The sequence below is a fragment of the Lithobates pipiens genome, unplaced genomic scaffold, assembly GCF_037356315.1.
Source record: "Lithobates pipiens isolate NorthernLeopardFrog02 unplaced genomic scaffold, aLitPip1_a1.2 Scaffold_19, whole genome shotgun sequence".
Taxonomy (NCBI): domain Eukaryota; kingdom Metazoa; phylum Chordata; class Amphibia; order Anura; family Ranidae; genus Lithobates; species Lithobates pipiens.
The window spans coordinates 462687404-462703108 of record NW_027507764.1 but is presented as its reverse complement, the minus strand read 5'-3'; the positions used below and the strand labels follow the sequence as shown (position 1 = coordinate 462703108).

Sequence of the window (15705 nt, the reverse complement as noted above, 5' to 3'; positions counted from 1 at the left end):
AACTGTCCGCTGAAACTTGGTTTGAGCGGACAGTCCGCCCGTGTGTAGGCTTGTTCGTCAAACTAAGTTCCGCGCATGCTCAGAAAGGATTTACACGGCGAAGGTTGCATTGCAGTGTATAGGACGTCGTATTTCTAGTCCCGTTGTACGTGCCGTTCACGTCATCGCGCAAGTTTCAGCGGACTGTTCGTTCGTCGTGTGTGGCCAAGTCCGTCCATGCTAATTTTGAGCGGACTGTCCGCTCAAACTGTTTGACGAACAAAGTTGGGCGAACAGTCCCCGCGTGTGTACGCGGCCTTATTGTTACATTTCACATTTTCACTGTGTACAGTTCAAGTTTTGCACATGGATTTGTGGGATTCTATTTTTTTTTATTTCTCTATGAATCTCTTTGCAACAACTGTTGTTTGGATGTGTAAAACAGCGTTAATTACATCAACAAAACCGTCAAAGTTTTTAATCAGCAGCATTTTTACAGTGATGATGAAAACTAAAAGTACACTACATTTTCGTCCACTGACAAAAATGATGACGAAAATCAAATCCGTTTCATCTTGAAAACGGGACTAAAATGTGGGACAAGAACATTTACCCTCATGAACTAACTTCTGTTTTTTCACAGAGCTCCGCCTGCTTCCACAATCCGCTCCCAGCAAGCAAGTGCATTCAACTGCACTGTGACGACTGCCAGAGACCAGAGAGAGCAGCACTGTGCATTACAGGCTAGCCAGGCCTCCCGAGCAGGGCCATCTTTAAGGCAGGGCAAAAGGGGCAGCTGCCCTGGGCCCTGTCATTGTTGTGGGGCCCAAAGCAGCTGCCTCATACTTGCCAACTATCCCAGTTTAAATTCCCTTGTCCCTTGAAATTTTAGTCCTGGACTGTGTCCCGATATCTCAGTGTGAAGTGTTGGTACTAATGCTGCCCAGCTCTGCCCTATTGTTGTGTACAGATGACCCACCTGCAGGTCCTGTGTTTACATGTAAATAACCAGCATTCATATGTAAATAGCAGAAGCTTTACTAAGTAAATAGCTGCAGCCGGCGGCATTGATATGTAAATAAGGGTGTCATTCATATGTGTATCATGCTCCCCTGCAGTGAGGAGATGATGTGCTGTAACCTCAAATATTACTATACAGTATTTTCTAGCAACCAATTAACAAGCAGAAATCATTTGCTGTAACCTCTAGCAACTAATCAGTGAGCCATAATGTGTGCTGTAACCTCTAGCAACCAGTCATTAAACAGTAAGTAACAGTAAGCTGTAGCCACTGGCAACCAATCGCAATTGCTGCCTGATCTGATACAGTAAACTGATTTTAAGTCTAGCTGCTATTGTATGTCTCAGAGCAGGTAGAGAGTGAAATTGCATGGGGGGGCAAGAAAATTTTTGCCCAGGGTTCAATCAATATTAAAGACAGCCCTTATCTAAACAATTCCATTGTAGCTCTGGCTGCATGTTTAGGGTCGTTGTCCTGCTATAAGGTGAACTTCTGCCCCAGTCTCAAGTTTTTTGAAGACTCTGACAGGTTTTCCTCTAAGATTGCCCTGTATTTGTCTCCGTCCATCTTCCCATCAACTCTGACCAACTTCCCTGCTAAAGAAAAGCATCCCCACAACATGATGCTGCCACCACCATGTTTCATGGTCAGGGCCGTCTTTAAGGCAGGGCAAAAGGGGCAGCTGCCCTGGGCCCTGTCATTGTTGTGGGGCCCAAAGCAGCTGGCTTATACTTGCTAATTATCCCAGTTTAAATTCCCTTGTCCCTTGCTGTGTCTGGCAGACCCTGTGTTTACATGTAAATAACCGGCATTGATATGTAAATAGCAGCAGCATTCATATGTAAATAGCTGCATCTGGCAGCGTAGTTATGTAAGTAAAGGTGGCATTCATATGTATATGATGCCCCCTGCAATGAGGAGATGATGTGCTGCAACCAATCAGTGAGCAGTATTACTGTACAGTAATCTCTAGCAACCAATCAACAAGCAGAAATCACGTGCTGTAACATCTAGCAACTAATCAGTGAGCCGTAATGTTTGGTGTAACCTCTAGCAACCAGTCAGTAAGTAGTAAAAATACACTGTAACCTCTGGCAACCAATCACAATCGCTGTCTGATCTGATACAGTAAACTGATTTTAAGTCTAGCTGCTATTTATTGTATGTCTCAGAGCAGGTGGAGAGTGAAATTTTATGGGGGGCCCAAGAAAACATTTGCCCAGGGTCCAATCAATATTAAACTGGGGATGGTGTGTTCAGGGTGATTCGCAGCATTCCTTTTCTGCCACACATAGCGTTTTGCTCTTAGGCCAAAAAGGGCACCTTCTTCCACATGTTTGCTGTGTCCTCCACATGTCTTCTCGCAAACTGCAAACGGGACTTCTTATGATTTTCTTCAACAATCGCTTTCTTCTTGACACTCTTACGTAAAGGTCAGATTTGAGGAGGGCATGACTAATAGTTGTCCTGTGGACAGATTCTCCCCACCTGAGCTGTGGATCTCTGCAGCTCCTTCAGAGTTACCATGGGCATCTTGGCTGCTTCTCTGATTAATGCTCTCCCCGCCTGGTCTATCCGTTTATGTGGACAGCCATGTCTTGCTAGGTTTGCAGCTGTGCCATATTCTTTTCATTTTCCGATGATGCATTGAACAGTGCTCCATGAGAAGCTTGGGATATATTTTTATACCCTAACCCTGCTTTAAACTTCTTCACAACTTTATCCCTGACCTGTCTGGTGTGTTCCTTGGCCTTCATGATGCTGTTTGTTCACTAAGGTTCTCTAACAAATTTCTGAGGGCTTCACAGAACAGCTGTATTTATACTGAAATTAAATTACACACAGGTGGACTCTAGTTACTAATTAGGTGACTTCTGAAGGCTATTGGTTCCACTAGATTTTAGTTAGGGGTATTAGAGTAAAGGAGGCTGAATACAAATGCACGCCACACTTTTCAGATATTTGTGGAAAAATTTCAAAACCATTTATAATTTTGCTCCCACTTCACAATTATGTCCCACTTTGTGTTGGCCTATCACATAAAACCCTTATAAAATACATTCAGGTTGTAACATGACAAAATGTGGGGTATGAATACTTTTTGAAGGCACTGCGTATGTGTGTGTGTGTGTGTGTGTGTGTATACACACACACACACACACACACACACACACACACACACACACACACACACACACACACACACACACACACACACACACAACTGTGCAAAAGTTTTAGTCAGGTGTGAAACAAAATACTGTAAATTAAGAACGCTTTCATAAATAGAAGTGTTAATAGTTTACTTGTTATCCATTAAAGCACTAGTAAACCACCGAAATAAAAAAAAAAAAAAAAAATGAAATTAAAGTGGAAGTAAACCCTCCTATCATTTTCAGCCAGGGAAGCTGCCATCTTGGCCTCTGTTTAATCTTCAACTGCTATGATGCTGCACATGTGATCAGTTATGACACCAGCCATTGGATGGTGTGACAGTTTGGTTGAGAGCACAACCAATGTGACAGTTAGCATTTCCGGCATGCCGGGAATGTAACTGTTTTTTTAAACTATTAAATTGTTGGGTTTACTTCCGCTTTAATCCTCTCACCTGCAAAATTATAGCATAATATGCTAGTATACTATGCAACTGTGCCCCATCATATGTAGCCTCTGTGCCCATAATATGTAGCCACTGTGCCCCGCAAATGCAGCCAACTTTGCTCCATCAATTGCAGCCTTTTTGCTCATAATATGCAGCCACTGTGCCTGCCCGCCAACCCTGTGTCTGCCCGACACTTACCCTATCGTGATGGTGTGTTAGGCCGCTGGTCAGGTGGCGAGCTGTGGGACGGTAGCTCTGCAATGGATGCTATGTCATCCAACTCCTCCGTGCGTGTCTTCTTTCTGTATGCCTTGGCACCAGCTCTGCCTTTAGCCAAACAGGTGCCTCCTGATTGGCTGAGAGGCAGTTCTGTGTTAGCAAAGCAAATATTCATTTGCTTTACTAACACACCTGGGTGCACTTTGAGCATAATAGTTTGTGCTCGCAGTGCACCTTTTTTTAAGCCTATTAGAGCCTATGGCTGTAATCAGGTGCTTAAAAACACCCCCACGCTGCTGTAATTTAGGCGCCAGGTGCCGGAAAAGGCGCCAGCTACAGCAGCCGTGGATAGATTCATGAAATGCCTGAATCTATCCATAGTACACAGAGGGGTGGCTGGAGAGAAGCGCCCCTAATGGACGCACCGCCACTGATACGATGTGAGAATCCTTTGCCTTCAAAACATCAATTATTCTAAATACACTTGCACGCAGTTTTTGAAGGAAGTCGGCAGGTAGGATGTTCCAAACATCTTGGAGAACAACCCACAGATTTTCTCTGGATATAGGCTGCCTCAAATCCAGATAGACTTGATGATTTTGAGATCAGGGCTCTGTGGGGGGAACCATCATTTTCAGGATTCCTTGTTCTTTATGCTGAAGATAGTTCTTAATGACATTGGCTGTAGGTTAGGGGTCCTTGTCCTACTGGAGAATACATTTGGGGTCAATCACATGTCTCCCTGATGGTATGGCATGATGGATAATGTCTGCCTGTATTTCTCATCATTGAGGACGCCATTGATCCTGACTAAATCTCCAACTTAATTTGCAGAAATGCTGTCCCAATTTAGAACAAAACTGTGGATATTATTCAAGTGCAAAATCAAGTGAGTACCAACAGTACAGGTGTGAAGAACGAGTAGTATATATAAGAGACTTTGATGACAAGTGTTTGCAAATAGAAGCAGAAGTCAAAAATACCAACAGTGTAGTTTGAGAGTAATGCTCTGTACACACGGTCGGATTTTCAGACAGAAAAGGTCTGATCTGATTATGTTGTCGGAAAATCGTGTGTGGGCTCTATCGGACTTTTTCCAGACGGAAAAAGTTTGAGAGCTGGATCTGAAATTTTCCGACAACAAAATCCGATCTGACTTTTTTCGATCGCTTGTAGAAAATTTAGACGGAAATTACGAGACCAAAGTTATTGGCTACTAGCCTCCACGTAATCCTGTTGTACGCAACGAACGTCACCTCGTTCCGAACGATCGGATTTTCCGACAACTTTGTCTGACCGTGTGTATACAAGACAAGTTTGGCACAAAATCTGTCGGAAAAAAATCCGATGGATTTTGTTGTCGGAATGTCCGACCGTGTGTACAGGGCATAAAAGTTGCATTTGGTTGGTCTCTCTCTACCATGTGGGAGTGAAGTGTCCAGCATATGCAAAACACAGAACTATAATAGAAATGACCATCCACATACAAGATGACCTATATTCAATGTTAACCTGTCAAAGTTTATCAATGGGGAAAGAGGCCACAGAGAGCAATAAAAACCTGACATCCCTCTCCACTCAATGCAAAATTTAAATACAGTGTAACAAAAGTTATGTTACATATTTTTTTTTTATCAATGAGGTTGTCAGTAAAAACTGGGACCTGACTATCCTGACAACCCATCCTGGATTTACAGTTTCACCAAGGAAATATCACACTCTTTTATATTGTTTCAAACGTACTTTTGATGTGATTCTTCAAATACAATATCCACTGTCTTAGAGTCGAATCACCAAACAGATAAATGAACTTCCATTTCAAGCATGTGTCCAGTTCTTCCAGGTTGTCATATTTCAGCATACTGCATGTCTTTGGATACCAAACATCCTTCATGACATATCCACTAGGATATTCTAACTTCATTCCTAATGTGCATTTTTCTTTTCCTTCAGTAACACCTACGGAAAAAAAAGACAAATTATATTTGTTGGTTTGCCTCAAAATTTGTGTACCCCCCCTGGTCCTAAACTTGGGGTTTTATGGAAAGAAGTAAAATGAATTGAGGAGTTTTGGGTAAGAATGCTGCTGCTAACTTGTCAGTGATACACTGATAATGTTATTACAAACAGAGGAGCAGCGCAATCTTTTACTGTCTCAACCAAACCTATTATATCCACTAATAAGCCTAATAATAAAAACTGGTATATACACTGTGTTCCATTGTTTACCAATAATATTTTGCATGGAGGCATTTCATTTTTAGACATATTTATTATGGCTATATAATATTGGTTTTACACTGCACAGTTTATATACCACTTTTTATTATTAGGTTTATTAGTGGGTGTAATAAATTTGGTTGAAACAGTATAAGATTGCGCTGCTCCTCCTTTCTTTGTAATAGCTCAGATTGATTGTACATTTTTTTCTGGTCTTTCCCCAATCTCAATTAGGTTGTGCAATTCTCACTGTCACCAGTAGATATCACTGGTACCACAGACCAGTATGAGGTAGTACAATTAGGTTGAATTATGATCATTTATTCTTCTTCCAGTCAGCCCACTAGGAGGTTCTTGACCACTGGTGCATTCTGGTAGAGGATTTATATTTGGACGGGGCCATGTGCTCGCTCTCTTCCCTCGGCCCTTTTGGTCTGAGGAGGTGCTGCTGAAGTGATCTCTGCGTGTAGGCCCAGAATGCCTGTCTGGGGGCCTACTAATCCTGATATGGTCCTTAGGCTGTCTTGCCCAGCGTGGAAGTAGCCAAATCAAATTGAGAAGACCCAGGGGAGGGCCCTTGCTGGAGAGAGCCAGGATCAAGGCTGGTCTCTGGAGGACGCACCTACATCTAAAACGTCTATTGGTCATGACTTCATATAAACTTTTGTTTTCTTTACATCTAAAACATGCTTACACAGTGTCACCGGCTTAAAGGTTCTGACACTGTGAAGTCCAATCTTGTTGTACATCCGAAAAAGTGTTTGCAGTATTACCGGGTCGGCTTAAAGGTTATGGTACTGTGAAGCTGGATCCAAGGAGTCTGTAAGTGATCTGCTACTGGTATTTGAGACCCTTTACACTCTCTCCTACTACCTTCTTTCAAGTTCCACATTAAAACTTTGAAAAGATCAAAAGTGACTGGCACCAAATTTCTTTTTTTTTGTTTCACAAAGTTTTATTGGGTGAATAAGAAAACAAAATACACCTTGGTATAGAAATATACAGTAGAGCAAGTTCAACATGTGTTTGTTGTAAAATACAGTTATAGAGGAAAGTAGAATCTATATTTTGATGAATAAAACATTTAGTTTGTGGTCAGTTATATATAATATTCCAACATGTTTATGTAAAGCCGCTGATTGTTGAGTTGACAAAAAAACAGAGTGGGGGGGGGGGGGGGGGGGTACGGGTGATGAGGGTGAGGAGGAGGGGGAGAGGGGGGGAAAAAAAGGGGGGGGGAACAATGAGACTGATACTTATAGTAACATGTGTTCCTTCAATTTACCTTATAAATACAATTTGTTACTGCTTGATAATTGATTTATATTCCTAAGAATTCTTAAATTCTATCCATTTATGCCAAGTTGCAAAAAATCTTGAAATATTCTCCTGAGATATACTTATAAGTTCTTCAATTTGTTCTATATTATTTATTCTTCTAAACCATTCCAATTTCGTTGGAATGGCATCTGATCGCCAGTGGAAAGGAATACAGTGACGTGCAGCGTTAACCATGACCTGGGAAAGTCATTGATATGAAGGAGGTATTGTGCTGCATTAAAGTTCAGGTGTTCTGAGGTGATTGCGTTTATGGTTTTGTGAACTGCTTCCCAAAAGGGCTGAATCAAGGGGCAGGACCACCATATATGGAGCATCGAGCCTTCTTCTCGTTTGCATCTCCAACATTTTTCTGAAACTGAGGGAGAGAATTTGTGTAAAGTAGAGGGGGTCCTAAACCATCTGGTTAAAATCTTATAGCTACTTTCTTGTGTGGCTACGTTTAGTGACCCTTTGTGTGCGTACATATGTATTTTTTCCCATTGTTCCTCGGATATTGAGATATCAAGGTCCTTTTCCCAATTTTTACATGCCGTGTTGGAGAAGTCTGTTAACCCTTCAAATAATGAGTTATAAATAATTGAGATAATATGTCTGTGTGGAGTTTTTTTCGTACAAAGGTCTTCAAGAGTCGTAAGGGGCTGTGTCCAGAAATGTGAGGTCTGTCTATCGGTCAGGAAGTGTCTGAATTGATTGTAGGTCCATTGGGGTATTTGGAGGGGTGCGATCATTTTATGGAGTTCTTCTCTAGATAATATTGTTCCATTTTTAAAGAAGTGTTTAGTAAGGATTTCCTTGTGTGGCCATTTATGTTTAAGGAAGTTTTTTTCTAGACTTGGTGGGAAGTCAGGGTTATTTCTCAGAGGTGTAAGAGGGCTATACCAGGGAGTAGAATTCCTGGATTTGAATGTGTTGCGAAAGGTTTCTATTGTGGGCCCAACTAGGGGATGTAATTTGATGCTATTAGAGTGGTATTTGGGGTGAATCCAAGGTAGTGATTGGATTGGTGAGGAAAATTGAGATTGCTCTAGCGTCACCCAGTCCTTTACAGATTTGTGAATATTCCAATCAACTGTTCATGTTAGGAGTGTTGCTTGATGGTATTTCCTTAGATCCTGAAGAGCTATACCACCTTTGTGTTTAGGGAGATTTAGTCTGGCATACTTTTATTCTGGGGGTTTTGCCCCTCCATATAAACAGGGAGCATGCCTTGTGGAAGGCTTCAAAGAAGGATGATGGCACTCTGATGGGGATTGTTTGCATTATGTAGAGACATCTAGGTAGAATTGTCATTTTTTTTTTTTTTTTTTCAAAAGGTTTTATTGTAGAATAATACAATAACAAATATTGATAACAACCAATGCAAATGCGATACAAAGAGTTGACAGGTCAAAGAAAAATAAGATAAGCAGAGAGTGCCTAGATAAGTTGAGAAACGTGTTACTAACATAGGCAAGATACAGAAAAAGAAGGGCTACGAGTCTGGGGCCCAGTTGCTGTATACTATACATTCCTTATCGCTAGGTCCGAGGGCATCTCGTCCCCTCTCGACACCCCAATGGGCTGTGTCGAGTGGGGGCGCCACGCCAGATAAAACAGGGTAAGGTAAGGTTAAGTGGGAGTGCGATTTAGTCCCAATACGGTAGTAAAAAGGATCAGGAGGAAGGGAAGGGAAGAGAAACAGGTAAGATATAGGAAGAAATTGATGAAGATGCTTGAATCGAAAAACCTGAGCTGCAGGATCATCAGAGCTAACTTACAAATACTGTATAAAAAAATAGTACACTGAACCAGTGACTTTCGCTGCCGGCTCTGCTTGGTCTGGTGACGATGGATTACTAGTTAGACAAGCTTAATACATTTTGGGTGTGATAACCAGGAAGACCATTGTTTGTAGAATCTAGATTCTGTCATGTGAACTCTGGAGAAAAGAAATTCCATGTGACAATGAACATTAAGTGTGTTAATAAGCTCAGTTAAGGTTGGAGGGAGGGGGTTTTTCCACGCACGAGCTATAAGCAGGCGTGCTGAGATTAGGACGTGGTGTACCACTGGTAGACAGGAGGAAGGCCAATATTGGGAGTCCAGACCAAAGAGAGCCATTCGCGAAGTCAGCTGTTGGGGGGAGCTGGTTAAGGTCTGAACCAGAGCGGAAACTTGTAGCCAAAAGGGTCCAATAACCGGGCAGCTCCACCAGATATGAAATAAGTCCCCGGTGGAGTTGCAATTTCTCCAGCACTGTGGGGAATGAGTGGGGAAGATGGTCGCTAACTTTTGCGGAGTGTAGTACCACCTATGAAACAGTTTCATGACCGCTTCCCAATGTGTGATGTTTTTGGAGATGACTAGAGGGGTGCGAAGAACTCTATGCCAATCTTCCATGGTGAAAGAGCAATGTAGTAAGGATTCCCAGTAGAGGATGCTCGAAGATTTTGAGGAAGAGGAGGGTTTGGAGAGGAGTTTGTAGATAAAGGATATGCCCTTTAACACAGTAAGAGGGCGGTTATAGAAATGGAGGAGCTCCTTGGAGGTTGTGTCAGGAGTTGTTGAGCTTTGAGAGATGATGTGACGAAGCCTTAAGTAGATATAAAAGTCCCGATGTGAGAGATTAAAGTCCGAAATCAGTTGTTGGAAGCTTTTTAGATCCGGACCAAGAAACAAAGCTCCGATGGTGGTGATTCCGGCTTCATGCCAGTGCTTAATTGCTAGGTCCGGAGAGAGAAGTTGTAGTGCTAGTAGGGGGAGATTGTTCAATGCAGATCTGTGTATACCCAGATGATCTTTGCGTATTGCACTCCATTGAGATAGGCAGGCCCTTACCGTGGGAAGAATGGATCGTGTGGTCGGGAGAGACAACCAGATCGCTGCTAGGGTCAGTTGTGGATCCGCTGGGAGAGTAGCTGCCTCGATTTGGTGCCATCTCGTGTTGGGGTCTTGCGACCATAGTTGTCTCCCTTGGTCAAGGATGATGGATTTGTAGTACTTTTTTACGTCCGGTGATCCCATCCCTCCTGAGGTAGAGGGAGTGCTAAGGACAGAAGATTTTAAGCGGGGTTTACGTCCTGCCCAGGTGAACGAATCTAAGGTACGCTGCAGTTTAGCTAGGTCAGCTGAGAGAATCGGAAGCGGGAGGGTTCGAAAAAAATAGAGCACATGTGGAAGGAGAAACATTTTGGTTAGGGCTATCCTTCCAGCCCATGAAGCTTTCAAGGAGGTCATATTAGAGGATAAATTGTTCAGTTTCGTGAATAACGAGACAAGATTACTTCGTAACAAACCAGAGGAAGGAGAAACTAGTTGAATGCCTAGATATTGCAGAGATGAGCTGGGGGCCCAGGAGAAGGGTGCTAATTTAGTAATTTCTGCTTTGAGCGCTGGAGAGATCTCTATGCCAAGCATGGCTGATTTTGAGTGGTTTAGTTTGTAAAGGGAAGCTTCACCAAATTTATGTAGGACGTCAGTCAGGGTAGGAAGGGATTTCACTGGATCAGAGACAGCAATGATGACATCATCTGCATAGAGGCCTATCTTATGACAGGTGTCTTTTACATTAATACCATGTATATGGGGGTGCGCACGGATGGACTGCGCCAGAGGCTCCATAACTAACGCGAAAATCAAAGGTGAGAGTGGGCAACCCTGGCGTGTACCATTAGTGATTCTAAAGGGATTTGAGAGAATACCAGAAGTGCGGACCCTCGCAGTAGGTGAGGTATATAGACCTAGAATAGCTTGTAAGAACTCGCCTTCTATGCCAAATTTCCGGAGAACTGCCTCAAGATAACCCCAATGGACTCTGTCGAACGCCTTCTCTGCATCTAGTGATATCAGCAGAGAAGGCGTTCGACTGTGCTCTGCCCAGTGGATAAGGTCTACAAACCTGCGGGTGCCATCTGAGGCTTGGCGGCGGGGAATAAAGCCCACCTGGTCCGGGTGTATGAGGGAAGTCATGTGTTGTGAAAGTCTGGTAGCAAGAAGCTTGGCATACATTTTTAGATCGGTGTTAAGTAATGAGATAGGGCGATAGTTAGCCGGGTCGTACGAGGCCTTCCCCGGTTTATGTATGGTGGTGATGGTTGCTTCTAGGGATTCCGAGGGGATCTCTCCCGTGGCCAGCATGTGATTAAAGGAGTTACATAAATGCGGGGTCAGTTCATCTACAAACGTCTTATAATATTCATTTCCAAAGCCGTCTGGACCCGGGGCTTTATGTAGAGGGAGACTTTTAATTGCGTTTTTAATTTCCAGCTGTGAAAAAGGTAAGGCTAGGTCAGCAGTTTGAGAAGGGGAGAGGGAGGGGAGGGTAACGTTGGAGAGAAATGTCTGGATATTCTCTGTCGTGGGCTGTGGATCCGTCGTGGAGTCTTTTAAGTTATATAATTGTTGATAAAATGCGCGAAAGCAGTTGGCTATGTCTCTAGGATTAGTCAGTCTGTTACCTTTAGAATCTATTAGGTGGGAGATTGTGGATTGGGCAGTCCTGTGTTTGTATTGTTGGGCTAGGGCTTTCCCCGATTTGTTACCCTGAGAGTACCAAGTTAGTTTGAGTTTTCGCAGATAGAATTCATGTTTATTCTGGAGGTAAGTACTCAATTCAGATCTTAGTTTGCTGAGCTCTGCGTGCGTTGAGGCAGAGGGGGATTTCATATTAACCTTCTCTAGTGATTTTATCTTATCTAGATAAATGTTAAGGGTCGCTGTGCGCTTTTTCTTCTCCTGAGCCCCCAGTCGTAGCAAAATTCCCCGTAGGACTGCTTTGTGTGCATTCCAGCACGTGGTGGGCTTGGGGACAGATTGCTGGTTTACATCAAAATAATCTTTTATGGCAGTCTTGACCTGTTCCCTAATGTCCTTGGTGCTGATCAAGTTGGGATTTAGTCGCCAGATTGTGAATGGGGAGGTAGGAGGGGAGAGATTGAGAACCATAGAGATGGGGGCATGATCAGACCACGATATTACACCAATTTTAGTGGAAGCAACTGCTTGCAATAGCACTTTGGATGTCAGGAACAAGTCAATCCTGGAATATGACCTCTGAGCAGAAGAATAAAACGTATAGTCTCTTTCAGTACCATGTTGACACCTCCAGGGGTCATAGAATTCTTCCAGATGTAAAAAAGAGGAGAGGGTAGAGGACCTTCTCCTTTGGGGGGATGAGGAGTCCAATGCGTGATCTGGTACTGCATTGAAGTCTCCACACAAAACGATTTGATCTTTCGGGTATTGTTGTATTTTGGCGAGGATGGATTTAAGAAAGGGCTTTAGGTGAGTGTTTGGAGCATATATGTTCACAATCACCATGGGTTTGTTATTGAAGGAAGCGGAAAGGATTAAGAACCTCCCTTCGGGGTCTTGCTCTACATTGGAAACTGTAAGTGCCACCGTAGAGCGCACTGCAATCAGAACACCTCTAACTTTTTTATCTGTGCGAGAATGAAAGATATGTGGGTAGCGTTTATTGGTACATTGTGGTGAGTTCCGGGAAGAGAGATGGGTCTCCTGTATGCATAGGATATCAGAATGAGAAGTCGCAGCTTCCCTCCATAAGAGAGAGCGCTTGAAAGGACTATTCAGTCCCTTAACATTAAGGGACGTGATTGTAAGGGACATTAGCAGATAGGGTCAGTTGTCAAGATGGTACTGAAATTGACGGACCTTTTCAACAGAACTAAGTGCAAATATTAACTCTGCGAGCAGATAATGAATACAATAACCGTTGACTATAAGTCAAAGTGTACAAGTAACCAAACAGTAACTGTAACAAAAAGAAAAAAAACAAAAATACAAAAGCGAAGTTGCGATAAATCACACAAACAGTAGTAATGTACCTATATCTATGACCGGGAGATATAGAGACGTGAACTAAGGATCCAGTTGGTTCCTGAAAGAACAGAAGGTGGCTTTGGATAAGGTACACAGGTAGATATGGGAAGAGAATAATGCCGTGTGCTTGGCACACAGTGGCAGTTCGGCGTGTAGGGGTTCAAAAGAGGAGAGAGAAACAGTCATCCACTTTAACCTGAAAAGACAAGCGCCTTGTCAAAAAAAAAAAAGAAAAGGGGGGGGTGCCCAAGGGGGGGTGCCCAAGGGGGCAGCCCCCTATGGTAGGAAGCTCAGGATTTAGGTTTCGTGTCCCATCGATGGGTGATTTTTGCAGGTCTAGAGTTCAGCGGCGGAACCGGGGGCACATGAGGGGCAATGCCCCAGTTGTGTAGTTGTTTGAAACCGTCCTTGGGGGTCAAGAATGCGACTTGTTGTTGCTGGTAGTTTACAAGAAGCTTGGTGGGGAAACCCCATTTGTATGCGATTTTATGTTCTATAAGTATCGCAGTGATTTGAGAGAAGGCCTTGCGTGCCTGTGAGGTGGCGGCTGAGATATCATTGTATAGCTGAATCTTAGTGAAGGGATCAGGGAGGTTGCGTATGGTTCTTGCAGCCCTCATTATCTGCTCCTTAGTATTAAAAAAGTGTATCCTAGCCAGGATATCTCTGGGAACTGTGTCTGGGAGGTGCTGCGGCTTATGTATTCTGTGCGCTCTGTCAATAAGGAGATCCTGCGGTGTGAGAGCCGGAATAAGCTTGTGAAAGAGCTGGTGCAGGTAGGGGACAATATCGGGAGGTGACACAGACTCTGGGACTCCCCTGATCTTGATATTATTCCGCCTTGAGCGGTCTTCGAGGTCTGCGACTTTAAGACGCAGTTGGTGAATCGCAGAAGTATGTTCATCCTGAATGTCAACTACAGTGTTGTGAGAGCTAGTGGCAGCAGAGAGATGGTGCTCTATATGATCTATACGCTCCTCCATGTCTTCCATTCTGTCCATCAAATGGTTAATGGAGGATCTGAGCTCCTTCTGCATGTCAGCTTGTAGTGAGAGAAGCATGGCTTTCAGGGTATGTTCAGATGCAGGGCTATCTGATGTGCTGTAAGCTGCCAGTGAAGAGCTAGTTTCAGTCAGCGCTGCTGTGGGACTACAGGTGCCAGCGCCATGTTGCTTCTTCATTAATGGAGGCTTAGAGGGAGAGTGTGCTGGGGAGATTGCTGCTCTCTTACCTCTGTCAGCCGGCGACATGGAGGGCGAACGCTGCCGCTCTCCAGAGTCCTCCATGTCAGAGAGATGATCCTCAGAGGATGCAGGAGCCACCGAGGCCGTCGGTGTCTGTTGCGGAGTGAGGCCTTCGTCCCGAACGGCGCCATCTTGGGCCTGCGCGCCGGCCGGCTTAATGTAAAAATCTGTGAGCTTCTTCGCCCCGTGGGCGGCGGTTCTGCCGCGGGTCATGTCCCTGGAGACGTGGGGTGATCCCTGAGGCTCCGTGGAGTCGATCGCGGTGGCGGATGGCGCTGGATGCTATGTGTAGCTGAGTGGATGAGAGGAGCTCAGCACTTATGCGGCCATTCCGGTCAGCGGCCAAGCCACGCCTCCCAGAATTGTCATTTTTATCAGCGAAGCTCTTCCAAACCACGAGATATTTAAGGAGTTCCATCTTCTAAGATCCTCCCGTGTTTCTTTTAGAATGGGTATATAGTTTAATTGGTATAGGTTTTGTAGATTCAAGGGGATTTCAGTTCCTAAATATGTAATTCTCTGTTTTGCCCAATTAAATGGGACATTTTTCTTGCAGAGCTCTACTGAACTTGGCTGCAGTGTAATGTTGAGAGCGTTTGATTTGGAGTGATTGATTTTTAGGTTGGAAAGAAGATGGAAATGTTCCAGGTCTTTTAGGAGATTAGGCAAGGAGGTATGTGGTTCTGATAGGAAAAGGAGCACATCATCAGCGAATGCTGCAATTTTATATGTGTTATTTTGTATCTCAATTCCTTTGATATCGATGTTTGCCCTGATTTTATTTAGTAACGGTTCTAGAGTAAGGACAAATAGAAGTGGGGATAAAGGGCAACCTTGTCTGGTGCCATTTCGTAATTTGAAGGCGTTCGATAGGTGGCTATTTACTCGAACTCGTGCAGTCGGGTTAGAGTAAAGTGCCTTAATGTAAGATCTCATTTGAGGTAAGACGTCTATATGATTCAAGACCACGTCTATGAAATCCCAAGCCACCCTATCGAACGCCTTTTCTGCATCGAGGGAGAGGAAGAATCCTTGTTTTTGTTTGGAGGTTAACCAATAACTAATGTTTAAAGCTTTGATCGTATTGTCTCTTCCCTCTCTGCCAGGTATAAAGCCCACTGGGTCAAGTGTTATTAGGGATGTTAGTAAAGGAAGAATTTTATTTGCTAACATTTTTGCATATAATTTTACGTCTACGTTGATTAAGGAAATCGGCCTATAATTTGTGACCTGGGTTATGTCCTTGCCTTCTTTAGGTA

The 15705-nt window shown here is 43.6% G+C and overlaps 1 protein-coding gene across 1 annotated transcript in view; it reads right to left on the bottom strand.

Moving 5' to 3' along the window:
- LOC143997262 (NXPE family member 2-like) overlaps nucleotides 1-15705 on the bottom strand; it is a 68996-nt gene that overhangs the window by 37009 nt on the left and 16282 nt on the right. The window contains exon 5 of the mRNA XM_077492800.1: nucleotides 5565-5780. Within this exon, the coding sequence (XP_077348926.1) occupies nucleotides 5565-5780 (216 nt within the window). The remainder of the gene's footprint in view (nucleotides 1-5564; nucleotides 5781-15705) is intronic.